At 41.1% G+C, this 18327-nt stretch overlaps 1 protein-coding gene across 1 annotated transcript in view; it reads right to left on the reverse strand.

Moving 5' to 3' along the window:
- Positions 1-18327, reverse strand: part of LOC117455223 (poliovirus receptor homolog) — a 197900-nt gene that overhangs the window by 61208 nt on the left and 118365 nt on the right. The window contains exon 2 of the mRNA XM_034094635.1: positions 40-152. Within this exon, the coding sequence (XP_033950526.1) occupies positions 40-152 (113 nt within the window). The remainder of the gene's footprint in view (positions 1-39; positions 153-18327) is intronic.

Here is an 18327-nt window from a genome sequence, read left to right on the forward strand (position 1 = left end):
CATAGCCATTTAAAAACCCACATTTGTCTTCCGTCTTACCTGTGTAAGTTTGGTCCGGCCTCCTCCATCGATGAACTCGCAGCGGAGATCAACAGTCTCTGTGGGGTACGCCTCCACCTCCTCCTCTACACGCACTTTCTGAGATACGATCCCTGAAGGAAGAGGAAGAAGGAGGAGACAAAGAGGAAGATTATGATTCATCCACTAAACCAATGTGTGTGAATAATTGAACATGTTTGTTTGTATTGGAAAGGAAAGAGGAACTTGAACTAACAAAGGATAAGATGGAAAAGATCAAGAAAGAGAAAAAGCAATCGGGAAACAATCTGGAAGGCAGCAGCAGCTCAGCCTGTCGAGCCTTTGGTTGGGAACCGGAAGGTCGTCGGTTCAAGTCCCCGGACACACTAAGTAAGGGGCAAGGTCTTGTACTTTGAGAGCCTCCTGGGACTGCCAAAGGGGACTTAGGCAATGCAGCAGACCCCCCAGATTGATCCCCAGGTGCTGTATCCAGTATATAGTAACTGCCCAGTTCTCTTTATACTAGGATGGGCTAAAGTTGAAAAAAAAGTCCATTTGAATCCTCCAATTCTATTATATCCATTTGTATTATTTTGGTGCTTTAATTTAATTACATTTCTATTATGTTGGAAGGAAGGATACATTAATGTGTTCACGATGATATTAAACAAGGTTATACAGAAGTGTGACCGGAATGAGGGGGAATTAAGAAAGAAACAGAGAGATAACAGAAAGTTCTTTCAACAGACAGAAAAAGCATATGAATCATGAGCCCTTGATAAGAGCCCCAGACATAGACTGAGCCGGCGTGTTTCAGGAAGACCCTCCTCATTACAAAAAAAGCTCGTCTACCAGGAGGTATCGCTGGGGGCGAGCCTTTAGGAGCCCCCCACGACTCCAGTACTGCTTATTTAATTCGATCGAGATTCAGTGGAAGGCACCTGTAAGTCCTGGCTTGAGAACAGGTTGAACAGAAACAAGTCGGGGGGGCTGTACAGATGAAAGGAGGAGGGGTGTTAACCCGGAGCAGAACCTGCTGACCTGAGGGCTGTTTCAGTATTCTGCAGGTTCAATGGACGAGTGGAGTGATTTCTTAGTAGTGGTGCACGATAATTATCGGCCCGATAATTATTGGTCCGATAAGCCAGGACAGTAAACAAACATGTCGTCGGTACATAGTATGGGACTATGGGATAGTTCGCTTGCTATTTGTATTAACAAATGTAATGCAGAAGTTCCACGAGGAGGGAAAAAGGCAACGAGCTATAATACTTCCAACCTGATCAGTCACCTGAAACATCGCCATCGCTACGATGGTGTGTTAAAAGCGTACGAAGACGCCTGCGCTGCTAAACTAGCGGCGAATCCAAAGCCAGCTGCAAAGGCACCGGGGCTTTTACTTATCGACGAGGCTTTTGAAAAAGGCAAGAAGTTTGCCAGATTTGTTTGGGAAAATAAATATGGTCACTTTGAAGAGTCCAAACTGTTCTTGGCTTTGTTTTGTTCATAGTAGTAATGCTCATGTCATTTGCTCACTACTAGTCTTTTTTTTACCACCAGGTGTGCAAAAACTACAGGTACATTTAATATATATATATATATATTATATTATTATCGGTTATCGGTCTTGAGAAGCAGGAAGTTATCGGTATCGGTATCGGTTAGCATTGGTTTCTAACCCTGTGATCAACACACTGTGTGAGGCTTTGAACTGCCAAGGCCTAACTCACGTATTTACAGACTTCTTTTGAACTTATTCTTGGTACAATATATAAGTAAACAACTATGCAGCTTTGATGCCCTTGTTTCCGTTCTTTCCCCCGCCCCCAAACAAGAATCAATGATGGCCCAGATCCCGCCTGTCAGGTCTCTGCTCTGTTCCAACACACCCAGGAGAGCCCGGCTTGCACCGACTCTCAGACAGATTTGACAAACAAAACGTGTGTAGCAGAAAATGCATTCGAGGCTTTCAACAAGTCGAGGAGTTTGCAGGAAAGCATCAGAAAAACCCTGATCAGGACACAAAAGGAAGCCGGTACTTGAAAGTGAACCTTAGACTTGTTTTCTGTGTTCATTAAAACGATTTAAGCAGTTTAGAGAATTTGTATTAATGCTTTTGTTTTGACTAACGCCGCACGCACCTCTCAACCGGGGAGACGAATTACAGCATTGTACCATGTTAAAACTGTGTATTGTATGTATATGTATTATAAAGACAATAAATAACACTTGCTGTAGTGCATTTCTTGAAACGAATGCACTTTAATGAACTTGTTGTAATCCTTCTCATAAGATGGTGAAAGAAAGAAAGTGACTGAAAGAGAATACAAACAAGAGGACGGATCAGAGAGAGCAAGTTGTAATCCTTTGTTTATGCACGTCCAGCAGCTCAATGTGTTTGGCAGATTCCATAAACAATCGAGGGACATTTTTATTTCATTTCCTTTTGACACGATGAGCTTCGTCATTAAGCCTCTTTATGCCCACTCCCTCCCATCACTATGCTCCCCTATCCTCCCTCGCTCGCCCTGCTCCTTTAGCTGCTCCCTGCCAGGCGCCCGTGCAGTGATCCGGACCCCTGCCACGAACCCCCTGCCAGTCAAATCCCGGCAAGGTCTTCTCTTCCCCGCCTCCCCTCTGCCCGCTCAGCCAGCCTCTGCGCCTGTAAAGATACAATTCTGGTGGGGAGCGGGCCTCTCGCTTCTCTTCACAAGAAACGTGGATAAGCGCTCGCTAGCCGCTAGCCAGACCCGGGTGGGTGCAGTGAAAAAGCCTCTTAGTGTGTGAGGGATTGGTTAGGACAATTTGCTACACGCCACAACAGAGAGGCGAATGGGCTGGCTGGGGTTTACCCCGCGAATCAGCTGTACAACACACATTAACAAATCATTGGAAGTGTGTGTGTGTGTGTGCCGGAGGGGGTGAGGAGTTGTTTTGCAATTGCAGCATGCATGCATCCACGTGTCCGCCCAAGTGTGCAGGAATGTGTGTGTGTGATTACTGTATGTCAGAGAGTGTGTGTTTGCATAAATCACACCATCTTGTTTGAATGTGACTGCATACAACACTGACAGTCATTGAACCACCGTCTCTACCCTGAGGGAGACAATGGGCTGTCAAGCTAGTTCTCTCTTCCCACTGTGGGCACACGGAGACATGCACACACATGCAACACGCAGGCAGATCACAGGCTGTCAGACGAGTTGATCCACGGCGTGAATCAACAGGAATAGCAGCGACGAACCAACAGTTCATCTCCGTCTTCCATTTCTGGCACTCTTTTCCCTCCATATGTGTTGTCTCGTGCACAGACACACACTCTCATTTCCTCCAATTAAAAAGGACAATGGATGTCTCCTACTATTTAGGAGGAAGCCAAAATGCAAACATCCACACCATATTGGGGAAACCACAGATAACAAAGCTTTGGGGAACTCATGGCAGTCAATATAATGAATGATGTGGTGCAAAGACACAGGAGAGGACTCAGACTCGCACACTTCCCCACTGGTTGGGTTTTATTTATAAATCTCTGCTTGGGTTGGTTCCCTCCTACATTTGCACATACATGTGTCAAAGAGAAAGTCTATATGGCTCAGGATTGTATTCAGATGCTGGTTCCTACAGTGAGAACACAACAGCTTTTAGACATGCTGCCCCCACAGCTTGGAACAGAAGCAGCTGAAACTCTCAGATGTAATCACTATGGGGGAGTTCAGGTCCATCTTAAAGGACAGAGAACACGACACCATTGGTCGATGTGAGTGCTCGTATATCCTAAAATCGTTTTAAATGTTGCCAGCTTTGAATGATTTTTAATAGTTTGTTTTACTTCGCATATTGACTGGCTAATGTGCCATTTTATTTGTGTTTCACAGCTGTATTTATCTGCCTGTCATGTCTGTGTTTTATCTGTTGTAACTTTGTACATGCTGCCCCTCTTGGAAAAGAGTCTTTTACCTGGTTAAATAAAGGATATATGTAGGAGATGATGGAGAGGTGGTTAAAGACTAAAAAGTGAAGTACTGAAAAAGTCAGGAAGAATCTGAAAGGAGAGGAACATGAAGAGGAATTCACGAGGAAGCAGAATGCAGCAGTGATAAAAGAGCAACACGAAGAAGGCGAGAGAGCTGCAGGGGGGACTGGAGGAAGAAATTAAGAGGGATGACTAACATACAGGGAGTGGAGAAGAATGATAGCAACTCCAGAGTCGAGATGTGAGATATGAGCAGGCAAAAAGTAAAACAGTGAAAGGGAGCAAAGAACATGAGATCGCATCAGAAATAATTCATTTCCTCTGAGTCGGGATTTAGAAAGCCCCATGGAGGGCGAGCTGAGAGCGGACGAGAGAACAAAGTTTCTCTTCTCACGCTGTACACAGGCCTATAAGAACAACTTGCTCGCAAAATAAGTTGCAACTGGTGGACGTGTTGCTGTTCTTTTGGTTTTTGGGGTCAAGATGCTGAGCTTTGTTGAAGTTAAATATTATATTCAATAAGATGAGTTTTAAACGTGTCCATACAAACACAAGAACATGGTACTCAAGGCTTGAGAACATTGTCTGGAATCTATAATTCACTTACACTTCAGGGAGCAGGACTTAAACAGCTACGTTCGAAGCCAAAACACTCGAGGCAACTTTTGGGAAAGCATTTAACTTTACAGATAAATAGTCGTTTTTAAAAGGGGCACTACGCAATTATTTCAGTTGGATGTACTGCATTGTTTACAAGTCACCCGTTCGCTTCAATCCATCTTGAAGTCTTCCAAGTTTTCCAGCTAATCAATTTGCTTTACCAAAATGTAATTTCTTTGTGAAAATAAAATAAAAGATAGATACTATTGAGTGAAAGATAATATTAAGAAATGTACAATGGAGTAAAAAAGATATCTCTGCTTCTTCAAACCAACAATTCTTATTTCTTACGTTCCACAGCTAATTGAAGTGCAACTCCAAATTGTTGTAAGGCTCATAGTTTTCTAACAATGTCTAAAGATGTTTTCAAAGCTAGTTGATGGTTTTAATCGATTGTTTTCTTCCGACACACCATAAAATGATATTTCCTTTTGCGAGAGAAGAACGCTTTTCACTGAATGTTTCAGGCAGCTCAGGAGAAAAGTTGTAATAATAATAATAAATAATAGATTTAATTTGCTAGCGCTTTTACAGGTGCTCAGAGACGCTAATAGACCTCTTCAAAGATCAATAAGAAACAAGGCTGAATAGAGCTGCTTTCAGATCAGGCAAACACTCTTGAAAAAATAGAAAGAAAATAAATCCTGAACCATAGATCAATGACGAGACAATATGTTCTGCCTCTTGATCAACGGTCAAAACAAGCTATGAGATGTATCATCCTGACTAAACTCAGATCCCGATTGTTACAGTAGTAGAACGTGAAAGCGGTGACTTCACATTAAACACTTGAATGTGCTTCCTTCGTGTCCTCGCGGTGATTCATGCGTATGTGTTGCTGCTATCAAGGAGATTGGTGTCGATGCACCACTGTGATCATCTCAGTCTTCTCCATTATTTCCTCACAACCCCAACGACCCCACAATGTGCGACTTATCCTCAGCAGGAGTCACCGGCGACGGGAGCTGAACGTAAATTGGAAAGCGAAAGAGAAGAGGCGGTTAAATGAACGGCCACACTCCGCTTCCCCCCCGATGCAACGGAGACATGAATCACAGTTAATTGACATGCAGAGGCTTGTGGCATTTCCTGTTTATGTGGTGCTTCCCCGTGGAGACGGTCACGCAGCGTAAAGCGTGAGGAATATGCTGATGGGGGCGCACGCACATCATCATCCAAATCACATACTTAAAGAGGGGCGGTGAACCACGGCTGTTTTGGGCGCTTTTGTCAGCCTGTCATAATGTCAGTGATGTCAGCTTTTATCTGGGTGATTGGCAAGCGCTTTCAGACACTTCATTGGAGCCCAGATTACAGGCAGAAAGGTAGCCATTAAAAGACACATCTATTTATTAATCAGAATACACTTATTCCCTGTGGGAATTAGGTATTGTGATAGTTGCACCATATTCAAATTAAATACATAAACACAAGTTAAAGTAAAAACATGAAATAAAAGTCATTGTAGCCATAGGGGCACAGCGTCGGAGGCAATGCAAAAAGTGGCAACTCAACAGCGAAAGGAAACTGACAACATCTCTCGCTACAAGAAAGGTGAAAGAGGATACAGCTTAATAAGTGACAAATGTAAGTTATTAACAAAAAGTCATTTGTGAAATAAGAAAGCTACAAGTTGAAACCAGTACAAATCTAGCAGGAGTATCTGGCTGTGTGCACGGCAAGAATCATCACTCTGTTACCCCTGCAGGAAGACGAGGGGTTAACTGTGTCATCACACCACTTCATCAAGTCTCCGTCCTCCAGCGTTTGTCACTCAGGTATAAAGGCAGGTCGAGGTGAGGTGTACCAGCTTTTGTCGAGAGCAGCAGAGCATAAATTAAGCTCAAGGCCACTCGTATAACTGTAGCTAACAAGGGATGGAAAAGGATGTAAGAATCACGCAGAGAAGGTTGTAACCACAGTTACTTGGCACTGTGTGGCCTTGTTGTTATTTCATGATTTCAGGATGAAAGCAGCTGCATTTTCTGTCACAAAGTGAGAGGCAAAGGATGGATGAGAGGAAGAATATCAGTCCACATAAATATGTTAGACACCAGAGATGACTGTTGGAAAACAACAGTCATGATGAATGCAGGTAGCGTCATCGTGTTGTCTTCTATCATTTGTTTCTTCGTTTACAGTTTGTGTGGACTGTCAGACCGACTTCTCAGGATCATCCATCACGTTATAAATTCGTTTTTAGTCACTTGTGGGAAGCAGAAACAAGGTTTGAAAACCATGCTGTCACATCGTCTCACTAAAGTGAAGACTATTTATGCATGGGGAAGATATATGGAGCAACCGGGGCTGGAAGGATACTTGCAGTGTTATGTGTGTGTGTGTCTGTACAGCTACCCTTGTGAGGACCACTGTTTAGAGAGTGAAGACATTTGGCCTCCATTCATGTCTGGTTTTAGGGAAGGTTGGGATTTCAAAATGTCTTCCGTTCCAATGACTGGTAACAAAAATGTAATCAGTAATCTTGGTAAGACAATATATGTTTTCTTAGGTTGCTTTTGGTTTACCTTAATGACAAATCCAATACCAAAATTAACAAAAGAAAATAAACGTCAATAAGATGTCTTTTACTTAACGGTATAACACAACAATGTAACCTTTGCAAAAAAGAAACCAAGAAGTTTCATATACAAAAATGCTCATATCAAGTTGTATAGCTATAGTAGATGTATAGTTGTATAGTGTACACATGTTGTTTAAGCTTAATGCAATAATTAAAGCCACAATGTAAATCAAAAACCCCAAAAATGTGTTTTAACATGGAAATCCAGCTAGTAATCCCAATACTTTGTGATATGTACTAGTAATGCCATTAATGTTATTTTGTATGTAACTGTATAGCGAATACAGCTGTTTCCTGATTACATCACCTGTAATCCGTTACTCCCCAAGCCTGGGAGCAACATTCATATGTATTCGGAGATGTGAGCCCAAAGTGTACCCGCCCTTGAATTCCCAGGGATGACATCTGTCTCTTCCATAGTATTCACCAGCCAGCAGCTAACTGTCTGTCTGATAGCGCTAAATCAGTTTTATAGCTGTTCTGCTGTTATTACCAAAAAACAATGAGTTGAAAGATGAAGGGCTCGGTACATTATGTCAGTAGGTTCTCAACATCGAGCAGCGTCTTCCACACAAGTAGTAACGCCATCCATTGTTGATATGACAATATTGATTTGTATCTGCTTCAACTCTGTATGTTCTTCAAAGACAATGTGTCAAGGCTTTCATCACATTCTTCTTCATGTTTGATAGTTTAAAAAGCATATTGATCGTGTGCACTGTACATATCACACACACAGCACAGCCATTAGGAGAATCTAATACATGACATTTACACATGATGAAAAACAGATGTGAGTCTTCCAGTGTGTCACAGAAGAGAAGGGTAAAGCTGGCGCTGATTGACGGTTTCATCCACCACACATCGGGGAGCTGAGGTAGCGCTAATTGACAGCCCGTAATCATGGCATTTTGCGTTGGCTTTAAAAGTAAAATGACACTGATAAGCGACGTGGTGGAAGAACAGGAAATAAGAGATTAATTGTCACAAAGACGGCTGTGGTTTCACACATAGTTACCGTTAGCTGTCATCTGTGTGTGTGAGAGGATTTGTTGCCGCGGAGATGCTGCTAATACAGCTGAAATTCCAAAATGAGATATTGAAAAATCCTAGGTGGTTAATGGAAAGCAGAACATTGCATTATGTCTTCAAATACTGGAGCTCAGTCCATCAATGTTCATATGTTACGGCACGGAATTAAATCTAATGCTATTGTAGATGAGGGATTGTAGATGATCTCTTATTTGTGTCTGCTTTTGAATGAGATTTTAAATGGGTAATCGTAATTTTAAAACATTATCAATATCCAGTGAAGGCAATTAACATTAACTTATTACCTATATAGTATATAGCTTGGGTAGCATCTATTGAAAAGTGTAGAGATTGGAACATCCATTTGTAAGAAATATTGAGCTAAAAAAGCCTCGCAATAAGTGTGATAAAGAACAACCAACCCCAATACAATATATTTCTTTGTATTTAGAAAAATAAATAAAAGTTTTCACTCCTCATTACTGGAGGAATTATTGTCTCGCCACACTTCAGTGACCTGAATCAACTCTAATTGGCACATACAGCTTGTGGTCTTTTTCTGATTAGATTTACTGTAGCTCTTAAAGAATATGTGATGAAAGTGCATGGTGCCGCTCTGAGAAATGTAAGTGGGGGAATTGGAAAAGTTTGTCACAGCTGGAAGCACACTCAACAATCTCTGCAAAAAGTTCAAGTGCACTGTAGCTTTGTTGATAAATGATCTGTGTGATTAGCTCCTTGATGTGATTTCAAAACTGCATTCTCTCCACCTTTTATGAATGGTAAGAGATTTTAGAAATGATGATTCAGATTGCTAGGCACGTCCGGACGGATAAAGCAGGTCGCTGAAATGTATTCCTGAACACAAAAGAGACATTTTGTCTTTCTTTACGTTGTAAGAAACAAATATTGGGACAAAAACTTAAAAATACACAATTTGACTTATAACTTGCTAGAAATGCCTCCATTGTAGTCCTTTGTTTACTTCTGTAACATAATGACATCATGTGGGCTTCTTTTGGCTGGAGCAACAACACATTGTACGTGATTGTAGGCTAAGAGGCGGGACATCTCCTAGCGGTTGACCAATCACAACTGAGCCAGCCAGCTAACCAATCAGAGCAGACTGGGCTCTGGTTTCAGACAGAGGGTGAAAAGAGGTGCTGCAGCACAGGCAGTATGAGAAAAATAAAGACTTGTTGTACATTAAAGCATGGAGACATGTCACAGTAGAGACACACAATACAAATATGAACCTGAAAATGAGCACATCATGTCCTCTTTAAATCCTTAAAGGGGACCTCTCATGCAAAATGCACTTTTGTACGTCTTTTATCAGGGTTGCCAACTTTGGGTACCTGGCTGGAGTGAGATTTTGATATCATGGGTTTAATTACACATATGCGCACTAAAAGACAGCTATCGTGTCAGTAGCAGGACATTATTATATATAGGATATATATACAATATATGCAAATACACAATATAGGACAGACTTTAAAGGGTACAAAGTTTCATTCACTAATGAAAGTCAAACACTTGTTTCCACTGTTTTATTGTGTACATAGGCCTGTCGCGATAAATCATGTAATCATTTACATGAGGATGTGACTAGCAGTTTGAAAGGATGTACTTGAATTATTATTATATATTATCATTATGTCAGTGGTCTAAAATGGTCATACAACGGTGCCGACAATATTATCGTTTATCGCAATCATTTCTGGGAAAATGTATCCAACAAAATTAATTATCGTGAGAGGCACATGAAACACACACACACAAACAAATCGACAGACTTACTCCAAACTGCCAAATATATTAATTTACACACTCTCACTCTCATATACTCTTTGACTCTATTTTGGCCTTGTAGAACAATAAGCAGCAGACTTTTACTTTTTATCATTTCTACTGGATCTTAGATCTGAGTATGAGCAATACGGGTCGGGGATTGACCAACCGGCTCCCACTGCTCTGCTGCCTGATAACGTTGTTAAGAGTGGTGGGGGCGGGGAGGGAGCGGATCGACAGCTTCAGCAGCTGTCAACTCAACATTGTAAACAACCAACCAAAAACGATCGCCGGTTCATCTTGTTTTTGGCGTGAGAATAGTTTGGGCAGCGTGAGAGTGTGAGATTGAGAGTGAAAGCGTGTGTCACACCCCAGATGCGTGAGAGTTGGCAACTCTGCATTTATACATGAATATGTGTCCCCGGTGTTCCAGGGAACTCACCAAGTGTCAGAAAACACAACCCTCTCTCTTTTCCTCCATACCCAAATCTCTAAAAACGGGGCTGCAACGGATCTGATACAGACTGATACAGATTTGAAATTGTTCTGACGTCAGAAACGGGGTGCTCCGCCTATATGGGCAACTCTCCACCAATCAGGGGAATGAGAGGTTGCGTGGCATGGTAACAGCATGGTAACGTGACGCTCGTGCCTTGCCCCCCTCCTTTGCAGGGGGGCGTGGTCAGCTGCAGCTCATTTGCCACAGAATCAGCCCTTGTGAAGAAAGGGCTGGAATAGAGCAAATAGAGCAAAATGAGGCATGGCTAAAATGCATTATATGTTTGGTATTTTGAAAAAAAATATGTTTTATATAGGTATGGCCCTATAATATATTATTTAAATATAGCATGATAGGTCCACTTTAAATTAAGTCACAATGCTCCTTATTTAAAGTAATTCTCCCTTAATGTATTTAAGTTCCTTTGTAGGACAAAACACAGCAAGGATCATTCAAATATGCAAATCATTGAATAGAAGTTAGTTTAAGGAAAGCAGTTTTACTTTATGAGTAATTATGAGTAATGGTGGAAAGTTTTAATTATTTTTTGGCATTGTCTACTCTATGTTCAGATAAGTGTGAGATTTAATAGACTGTTCTACAAAGGAAAAAATAAATACAATGATCAAGTTTGGAATGACATAAATGGGCAGCTGAAAGCTCAGATAATTGGCATATTTAAAACTATTGGTGGCTTTTTCAGTGTAACAATGTTGTCGGCTGACAACCCGTTAACTCTAGTATGGTAATCTTATGTTGGTTTAGTTTTTACTGGAATTGAATTGGGCTGCATAATCCTCTGCGGGCTGACAAAATGATATTACCTATGGGCTTTTGAAACCTTTTCAAAATCCTTCTGCATTATTTTCAATATCTCACAAAAAGGTACCCTGCTATTCATTCCTGAAAAGTTAGCATTTTGCAGATTCCTATGCATGATTGGAGCATTAATACAATTGCAGTCCATACAGATGGTGTGTGTGTTGTTAGAGAAAGATTACTTACAATGGGAATCAAAGCTACAGTAACCCACCAGTAATTGCTATTTGTGAGTAAACAACTTCGACTGAATAAAACCAACTGTAATCAAGCTTTTATTGTCCTTGTGCTAATACATTAGCGCGGATTTCTTCTTTACACTAGCTCCTTCCCTCCTACAAGAGGCTGAAAAGGTTCACGATAAGCAGTAATTTTAGGGCTTTTGGTGAAGAAAGCTTTAAACTCCCACTTGTTTGGGAATTTCATTGGGTCTTTCTCTGATAGAATAGGATTATCTGAAAGCGTAAAGAGCAAAACTATCATCTCAGAACAAAATATAAATTATACTGTACATTATATGTATGTCTATTGGCTGAGCTTTTTCCCTAAATATGTGAAATATTTTACACGTATTCATGTTTGTGAAAACCTACCTGGTATAAACCTGTTTTATTTTATTCTGATATGGCAGCCGTTTAAACTACCGTTTTATTAGTGTCAAAGTACACAAATAAAAACATTTTTACAAGGAAAATGCATTTCCAAAGGTAGCAACTTTGAAAGTAGCCTATTGGACATTGGGTTTTATGCAATAACCGCTTTAACAAACAGATTTGTTAATACATACCACAACGGAGTGATTTTAAAGAATGTTTTACTTGATAAAAACTCAAGTCAGAAGTGTTCCAAAGATGTCATATAAGATTTGTATTCATGGGAAAAATGTGTGCAGTTTAGAGAGTTTGGTCCATCTGAATACTTTATGTGTCAAGTTTAGAATAATGGTACTACAATCTTCTTGTGTGATTATCTCATACTTGTCGCTTAACCTGCAATGTTTATAATATCTCCACATTTTTTTACTTTTGAGTCATTTTAAAGGCATAACTAAAATGATGTATTATTGTACAGAAGCTGACAGCATAGAGGCTGGAGGACTGAGCCTTGACTGAAGGGGCCTTTCTCACAGAGCAGGATTACAGAGTTTACTGAAAGTTTGGCGAGTAAAATCCGGAACCCCTTTCAAAGCTGGAACATGGTCTGAAGTAGAGAGGAGCTGTTCTGGCTGTTGCACGGTGTCCACACAACTTTGTAATCCTGCTTTGTGAGAAAGGCCCCCTAGACGGGCTGGAAATGTCTGGGATTAGTGAACAAGAGATTCCTTCAACACATACTGCAGGGGTGCAAGGTATCCAACCATAAAGCTGCTCTGGGCATTACTCTGGTAATTGTTCCCAGGTGTTGAGCGAATGGGCAACACATTCTCACACCAATCTCTTCAAAACCAGCTGCTCCATCAGTGGCTCTCCGCTTCAGACTATTCAGTTCTAGGAACATCTCTAGCGTCAGTTTTGGAGGGTGACGACGAGTTCTGCTCGTAATGTAGTAGTATCAAAATAAATGTATGTCTATAAAGCAAGTTTAGGTTGAAGCAACAAAACTACTTGATTATGGTTAGGAAACGATCGTTTTTTATGTCAGGTGACCAACGGCTGACTTGAATACTAACTGCCATGAATGTTCACCTTGGACAAAGTCCTTTGTTTGTTTGAACAATCTCCCGCCCAGTAAAATAGAGCTTATCACGCTTCATATAGTACTCCAGTACCTCTCTGCGTCTACAAATGGCATTGGTGTGTTGACATTATTTATTAGCGCAGTGCGTCAAAAACTAATCCTATGCCTCTGTGCGTCAGTTTCAGAAACCGATGGTGAATGACCAAACTTCCGTATTTGACGTATTGTCTGAAGTGAGAATGGGTGTGTGTATTCATAAAGATGCAGAATGCTAATAAAAATAAGTTTAAAGTAGTGGTGCACGATAATTATCGGTCCGATATTAGGAATTATGACGTCATCCCGATAAACCCGATAACAGTATTAATAGCCCCGATAATATACAATATATTTTTTGAGTAAAAAAAAGAAAAATACTGCGGTGTGGGTGGATTGGGATGAGGGGCGCTTGTTTTTCCCTCGGCTCCTCCCGTTTTGCCAGTACTGTGGTATTAGTGGTTTAGGAAGAGGGGAGTTTTTCACAAATCCAGCGCTCCCTAACTCATGCCTGGCTGTGACGTAAATGGTGTGCGGCCGTGAAGCCAGGACAGTAAACAAACATGTCGTCGGTGGTATGGGACTATTTCAAAGTTTCAGAGTTAGATAGTTCGCTTGCTATTTGTATTAACAAATGCAGAAGTTCCACGAGGAGGGAAGAAGGCAACGAGCTATAATAGTTCCAACCTGATTAGTCACCTGAAACATCGTCATCGCTACGGTGGTGTGTTAACAGCGTACGAAGACGCCTGCGCTGCTAAACTAGCGGCGAATCCAAAGCCATGTCATTTGCTCACTACTAGTCTTTTTTTTACCACCAGGTGTGCAAACACTACAGGTACATTTAATATATATAATATATATATTATATTATTATCGGTTATCGGTCTTGAGAAGCAGGAAGTTATCGGTATCGGTTTCAAAAAACCAATATTGTGCATCCCTAGTTTAAAGACCAGACAGAGCTTCCCTGGATGAACCAAAGTTAAAGACAAAAGTTCAGCGCGGTGTGTTTTCCATCAGAATGCACCAAGGGACATGCCTGGGTGTATCATGGAAAAACTAAAGCCTTCCCACTGCGGGCTTCATTTACACAGCAGAGACGTTGAGGTAAAGAACACCAGGCTCAATATCTGTAATATTCAATATTCAAAGGCCCACCTTTACAACGTACGCTCTGATCCTCTGTTGTACGCATCTGAGCTTCTCTTGTACAGCATACAAGCACACATAAATACATGGACTTCCCGAAGGCAGTGCCACTCAATGTCAACAAGATGTGAAACAAAAGCATATCCAGGTGAAAACGAAGGGAGCAGTTGTACAGAAAGTTCACTGTAAGAAGATCAACGGTGCTCTTTTACGGGGGAGGACAAAAGAAGATGGGAGAAAGTGAAGCGAGGCAATGTCCATATGCGAAGCTGCATTAAATGATATTTCTCCGAATAATCTTTACAAAACAAAAGATCTGCAGCGCCGTGTCAATGGCTTTTGTTCCCTGCCTCTTTTCATGTGAAGGCATTTATTTTCAAGCCCCTGCCTTGTGGATCAAGGCCGCATGGCTCTCCTCAGAGAACCTTTGAAGAGTTTGTCTTCTCTCTGTCTGATGTGCTTCCACTGCTCGATACACTCGCATTCTACTGCACAGATCAAAGGCTAGCGAGGAATTCTTCAAAAGGAATTAAAAAAAAGGAGATCAAGATATAAGAGATGTAGCTCTGAACACATTTGATGGTTATCCAGTGTTGGTAGAGAGGACACGCAAAGGCAAACGGGGCATGGCAAGCGTTACATTGGGAGAGAATATTCAGAATTCAAAGAAGGTCCTTCACCAAGCGTGGATCTTATTTCATCTGTTATTTTCTTCAGGGGGGATCAGGGAATGTACGGCAGTAATTTAACGGGACATAAATGTATAGATTACATGGTTCTACTTGATATCTATAGACATCAATCTTTGCCATTTAAATGCCCAATTCAGTTTCCATAGACTCACATGTTCTCTACTTGTGTAATCATTGAAATGGAATGAATCGGCTGATGGATGAAAGCAATGATAACAGGTTTCCTCTCACATTTGAATTAGATTGATATTGAAAACCAAAAGCCATCAATTATAATAATTTTGAAACCAGAGAGTGCCCATGAAGGCATCCTGAGAGACAACTTGCTTCAATGCATGTTATCAATCACTCTTCAGTTCATTCATTTCACTCTGTACTCTAGATGCTGAGTCTTCAAAACGTGGTTGGTGACCCCCATAGGGCCTTAGTTACTAACCAAATCATGTTGGATAATGTTTTGAACCTTTTTGTTCTTTCAAAAATGTAAATAAGTCCGAAAATAAACATGTAAGGAACCTGAATGCAACATATAGTAGGAATTACAAAGACAAGCTGGCCTACCCATAACAACTAGTAAGCTATGTGTAATATATATAAGTATTGTTTTCACCATAAAAGGGCTATATTTATATATTGCAGAACACATAATTGTTAGCCTAGTTAAATAGGCAAATTCATAATCTTGAAAGTATTTATATGTGCAACTAAGGACACCAGGGTGCAGAAAACATTTGCAACATTGTATGGGGTATCTCCAACTGATCGTACGTTTTTTTTACTAACTCTTAATTAGCCTTGAAACAATGATATATTTACTAGTGACTTATTTACTTTCATCAGATGCTTGTGTTGCCTGAACCAGCCTGAATCTGTTTGGCTGTGGATACTGGCATGCAGCCCGGCTCCTTTTGTATTCCCATTCTTTGCCAAACTGCTCCTGGCACAGGGGTCTTCACACCTATATACAGTATCGGCGATCACCAGGATCTATTTTCTGATCTCCATTTTTGGTCGGGAAGTTCTTCGGTCTCTAGCCCAGTTCTGGCTGTGAGGCTGCTGTCCAAGATCGTACAGTGCCAGTCTCTCTTTAGCTGCACTGTTCAAAGCCCATTAGCGGTTACTTACGTGCAAGTGCCTTCTCGCCTGCTGCATGAGATGCTTTTTAACTCTGGCCTAAAAAAAGGTTTATTTGGTTTGTGTATATGAATATTAATGACACATGCTTTTCTCATATTTGCTTATATTCTCTCATTTTAAGAGAGCACATGTTACAACACGACTATTTCCAAGTCAGAAACAGTTCAAAATTACATCAACCAAGCATATTTCATAGAATAGAATTGAATACCTTCACTATCTACTTCCCAATTGGTACATGATCCACCAACTAAAGCATGCTTCAACACAAAATCAGACAGCCAACAGCAGGTAAGTATTAATTGATTTAAAACTGCCAATACAATATTGTAAAAAGCAGTGGAATAAAATATATTTATATAATTGTAGAAGAAAGCCAAGAAGCTGGAAACATTTTCAAGCTAAACAACTAACCATTAAATATTTCCAAAAATCCACTTGTGATTCATCGTTCCCGGGTTGGCTGGGACCGTGAATAACTGAGATAGACGGGTGGGTTCCAACAATGGGGGTGGATTTGGCTCATTTGATTTCAAAGCGACGTGGGTCCCTTTTTAACAAGCATTCTTCAGTAAAACGCTAAGACGAGAGTAATGTGGCCAGCCAAGCACTCAGCCCTAATTGCTAATATTTTCTGCCAGAACAAGAAGCAAGTGGCAAATAACTGGATTACAAAGCTAAACACAAATTAATAAAGGGATGATCAGCAGGAAGACACCAACGTAAACGCGTATGCTTTCGACAATCACACCGAGCTGGGGATGGGGGACTGAGGCTCCATATGAAGAAGAAAAAGCTCATTATTACCAGAATGATATTAGTGGTTTGGACAGGGGGCTCAGAGATCAAGTGAATCTAGGGAATTCCCAAATAAAAGGAGGTTTAGGAAATGTCTCTATTTAAATCATCAAAGCTAAACACACATTTGGGAAGGATTAAAGGTGTAATGTAGTGTCACCTCAGCCATTGTAGAAATACAATATTGTTTGAATCAGTCGTTCAATAATGTCCCATTGTTGTCTTATTTGGCTCAAAAGCTTAGAGTGTAAGAGTTGGAGAAGTTCGGGAAGTTGGATGGTTTGACTGGCCAATCACTTATTATCCATTGCGATGGTTAGCGAGTATTCAATCTAAAAAATTAATATGTCTGCCTCCTCGACTGTTTATTAATTAATATTGTGCTAAGAGGTGAAACCCATCTCATATCAAAACTCACCATTCCATGAACAAACATCAATATATTATCACTCCGAGACAGGAGTTCTCTTGAGTTGGAGGGCACGCTCTTCGCTAACAAAGCAGGTGAATACACCCTCAGCTAGCTGTCATAACACTCAAACACCAAGCGTTTGAAATTGTTAGCTGAAAAAAAAGGAGATTAACTACTATTACAACATTCTCAAAGTCATCACAAATAAAACATTAAGCGCTCTGATCGCCGGACATTTCCCACATACTGTTGCACATTTGTAAAAACCAAACCACTAGAAGCAATTATGGGGAGACTGGAGCCAACGTTCCACCACAATCCCAATGTTAGTGTTGTATTTGTGTAAACGGTTACCACAATGATTTCCCTAAGTCATATCTAAACTATAGATTATTAACCAAAACCACATATCTTTCAATACCGTTTCATTTGGTTGGTTAATGATGCTCATGGTGTGCCCCTGGAGTGGAGTGCACCAGATGGGCGTAAAAAAGTAGGGCTTAACTCTAACGTCGGGCTTAGCTACGTCCGACGTAGTGATTCAAATTTACACCGAGTGCACCAAGCCTGACTAGTCTCGGGCGTAGCTGCGCCTGGTCTTAAGATGCGCGTCCACGTGAATACACGCGAAACAGTAATTGTTGCCAAGAAACGCCATTTTACCATTTTACAGACTCAGAGGACCGCAGAGAAGAGGGAAGTCCCACACCCACAGCGTCAGCGATGACTCAAGGGGAATCCCAAATGGCGACACCCCGAAAGAGAAAGAGGGATTTGTCAGAGCTACAGCGGGAACTGACGGAGAAAGAAATCGGTGCTGGAGGGCCAATGAAACTTGTCTTATAGCCCGACATGCAGTTGTGCGATGAACATTAATCATGTCTCCCACAGTATTTTTGAAAGGCCCCGTTCGCGTAGAATCTGAGCGCAATCAGCACCTGCAAGGTTGGGGAGACCGCAGCGTTTGGGTCTGATCCGTGCTGGAGTTGAGGGGAGATCTCCTCGATTAAATCAAAAAGGGCTTCTCTGCCGAAACCTCTATCA

This window comes from Pseudochaenichthys georgianus, chromosome 11 (assembly GCF_902827115.2).
Source record: "Pseudochaenichthys georgianus chromosome 11, fPseGeo1.2, whole genome shotgun sequence".
Lineage (NCBI taxonomy): Eukaryota > Metazoa > Chordata > Actinopteri > Perciformes > Channichthyidae > Pseudochaenichthys > Pseudochaenichthys georgianus.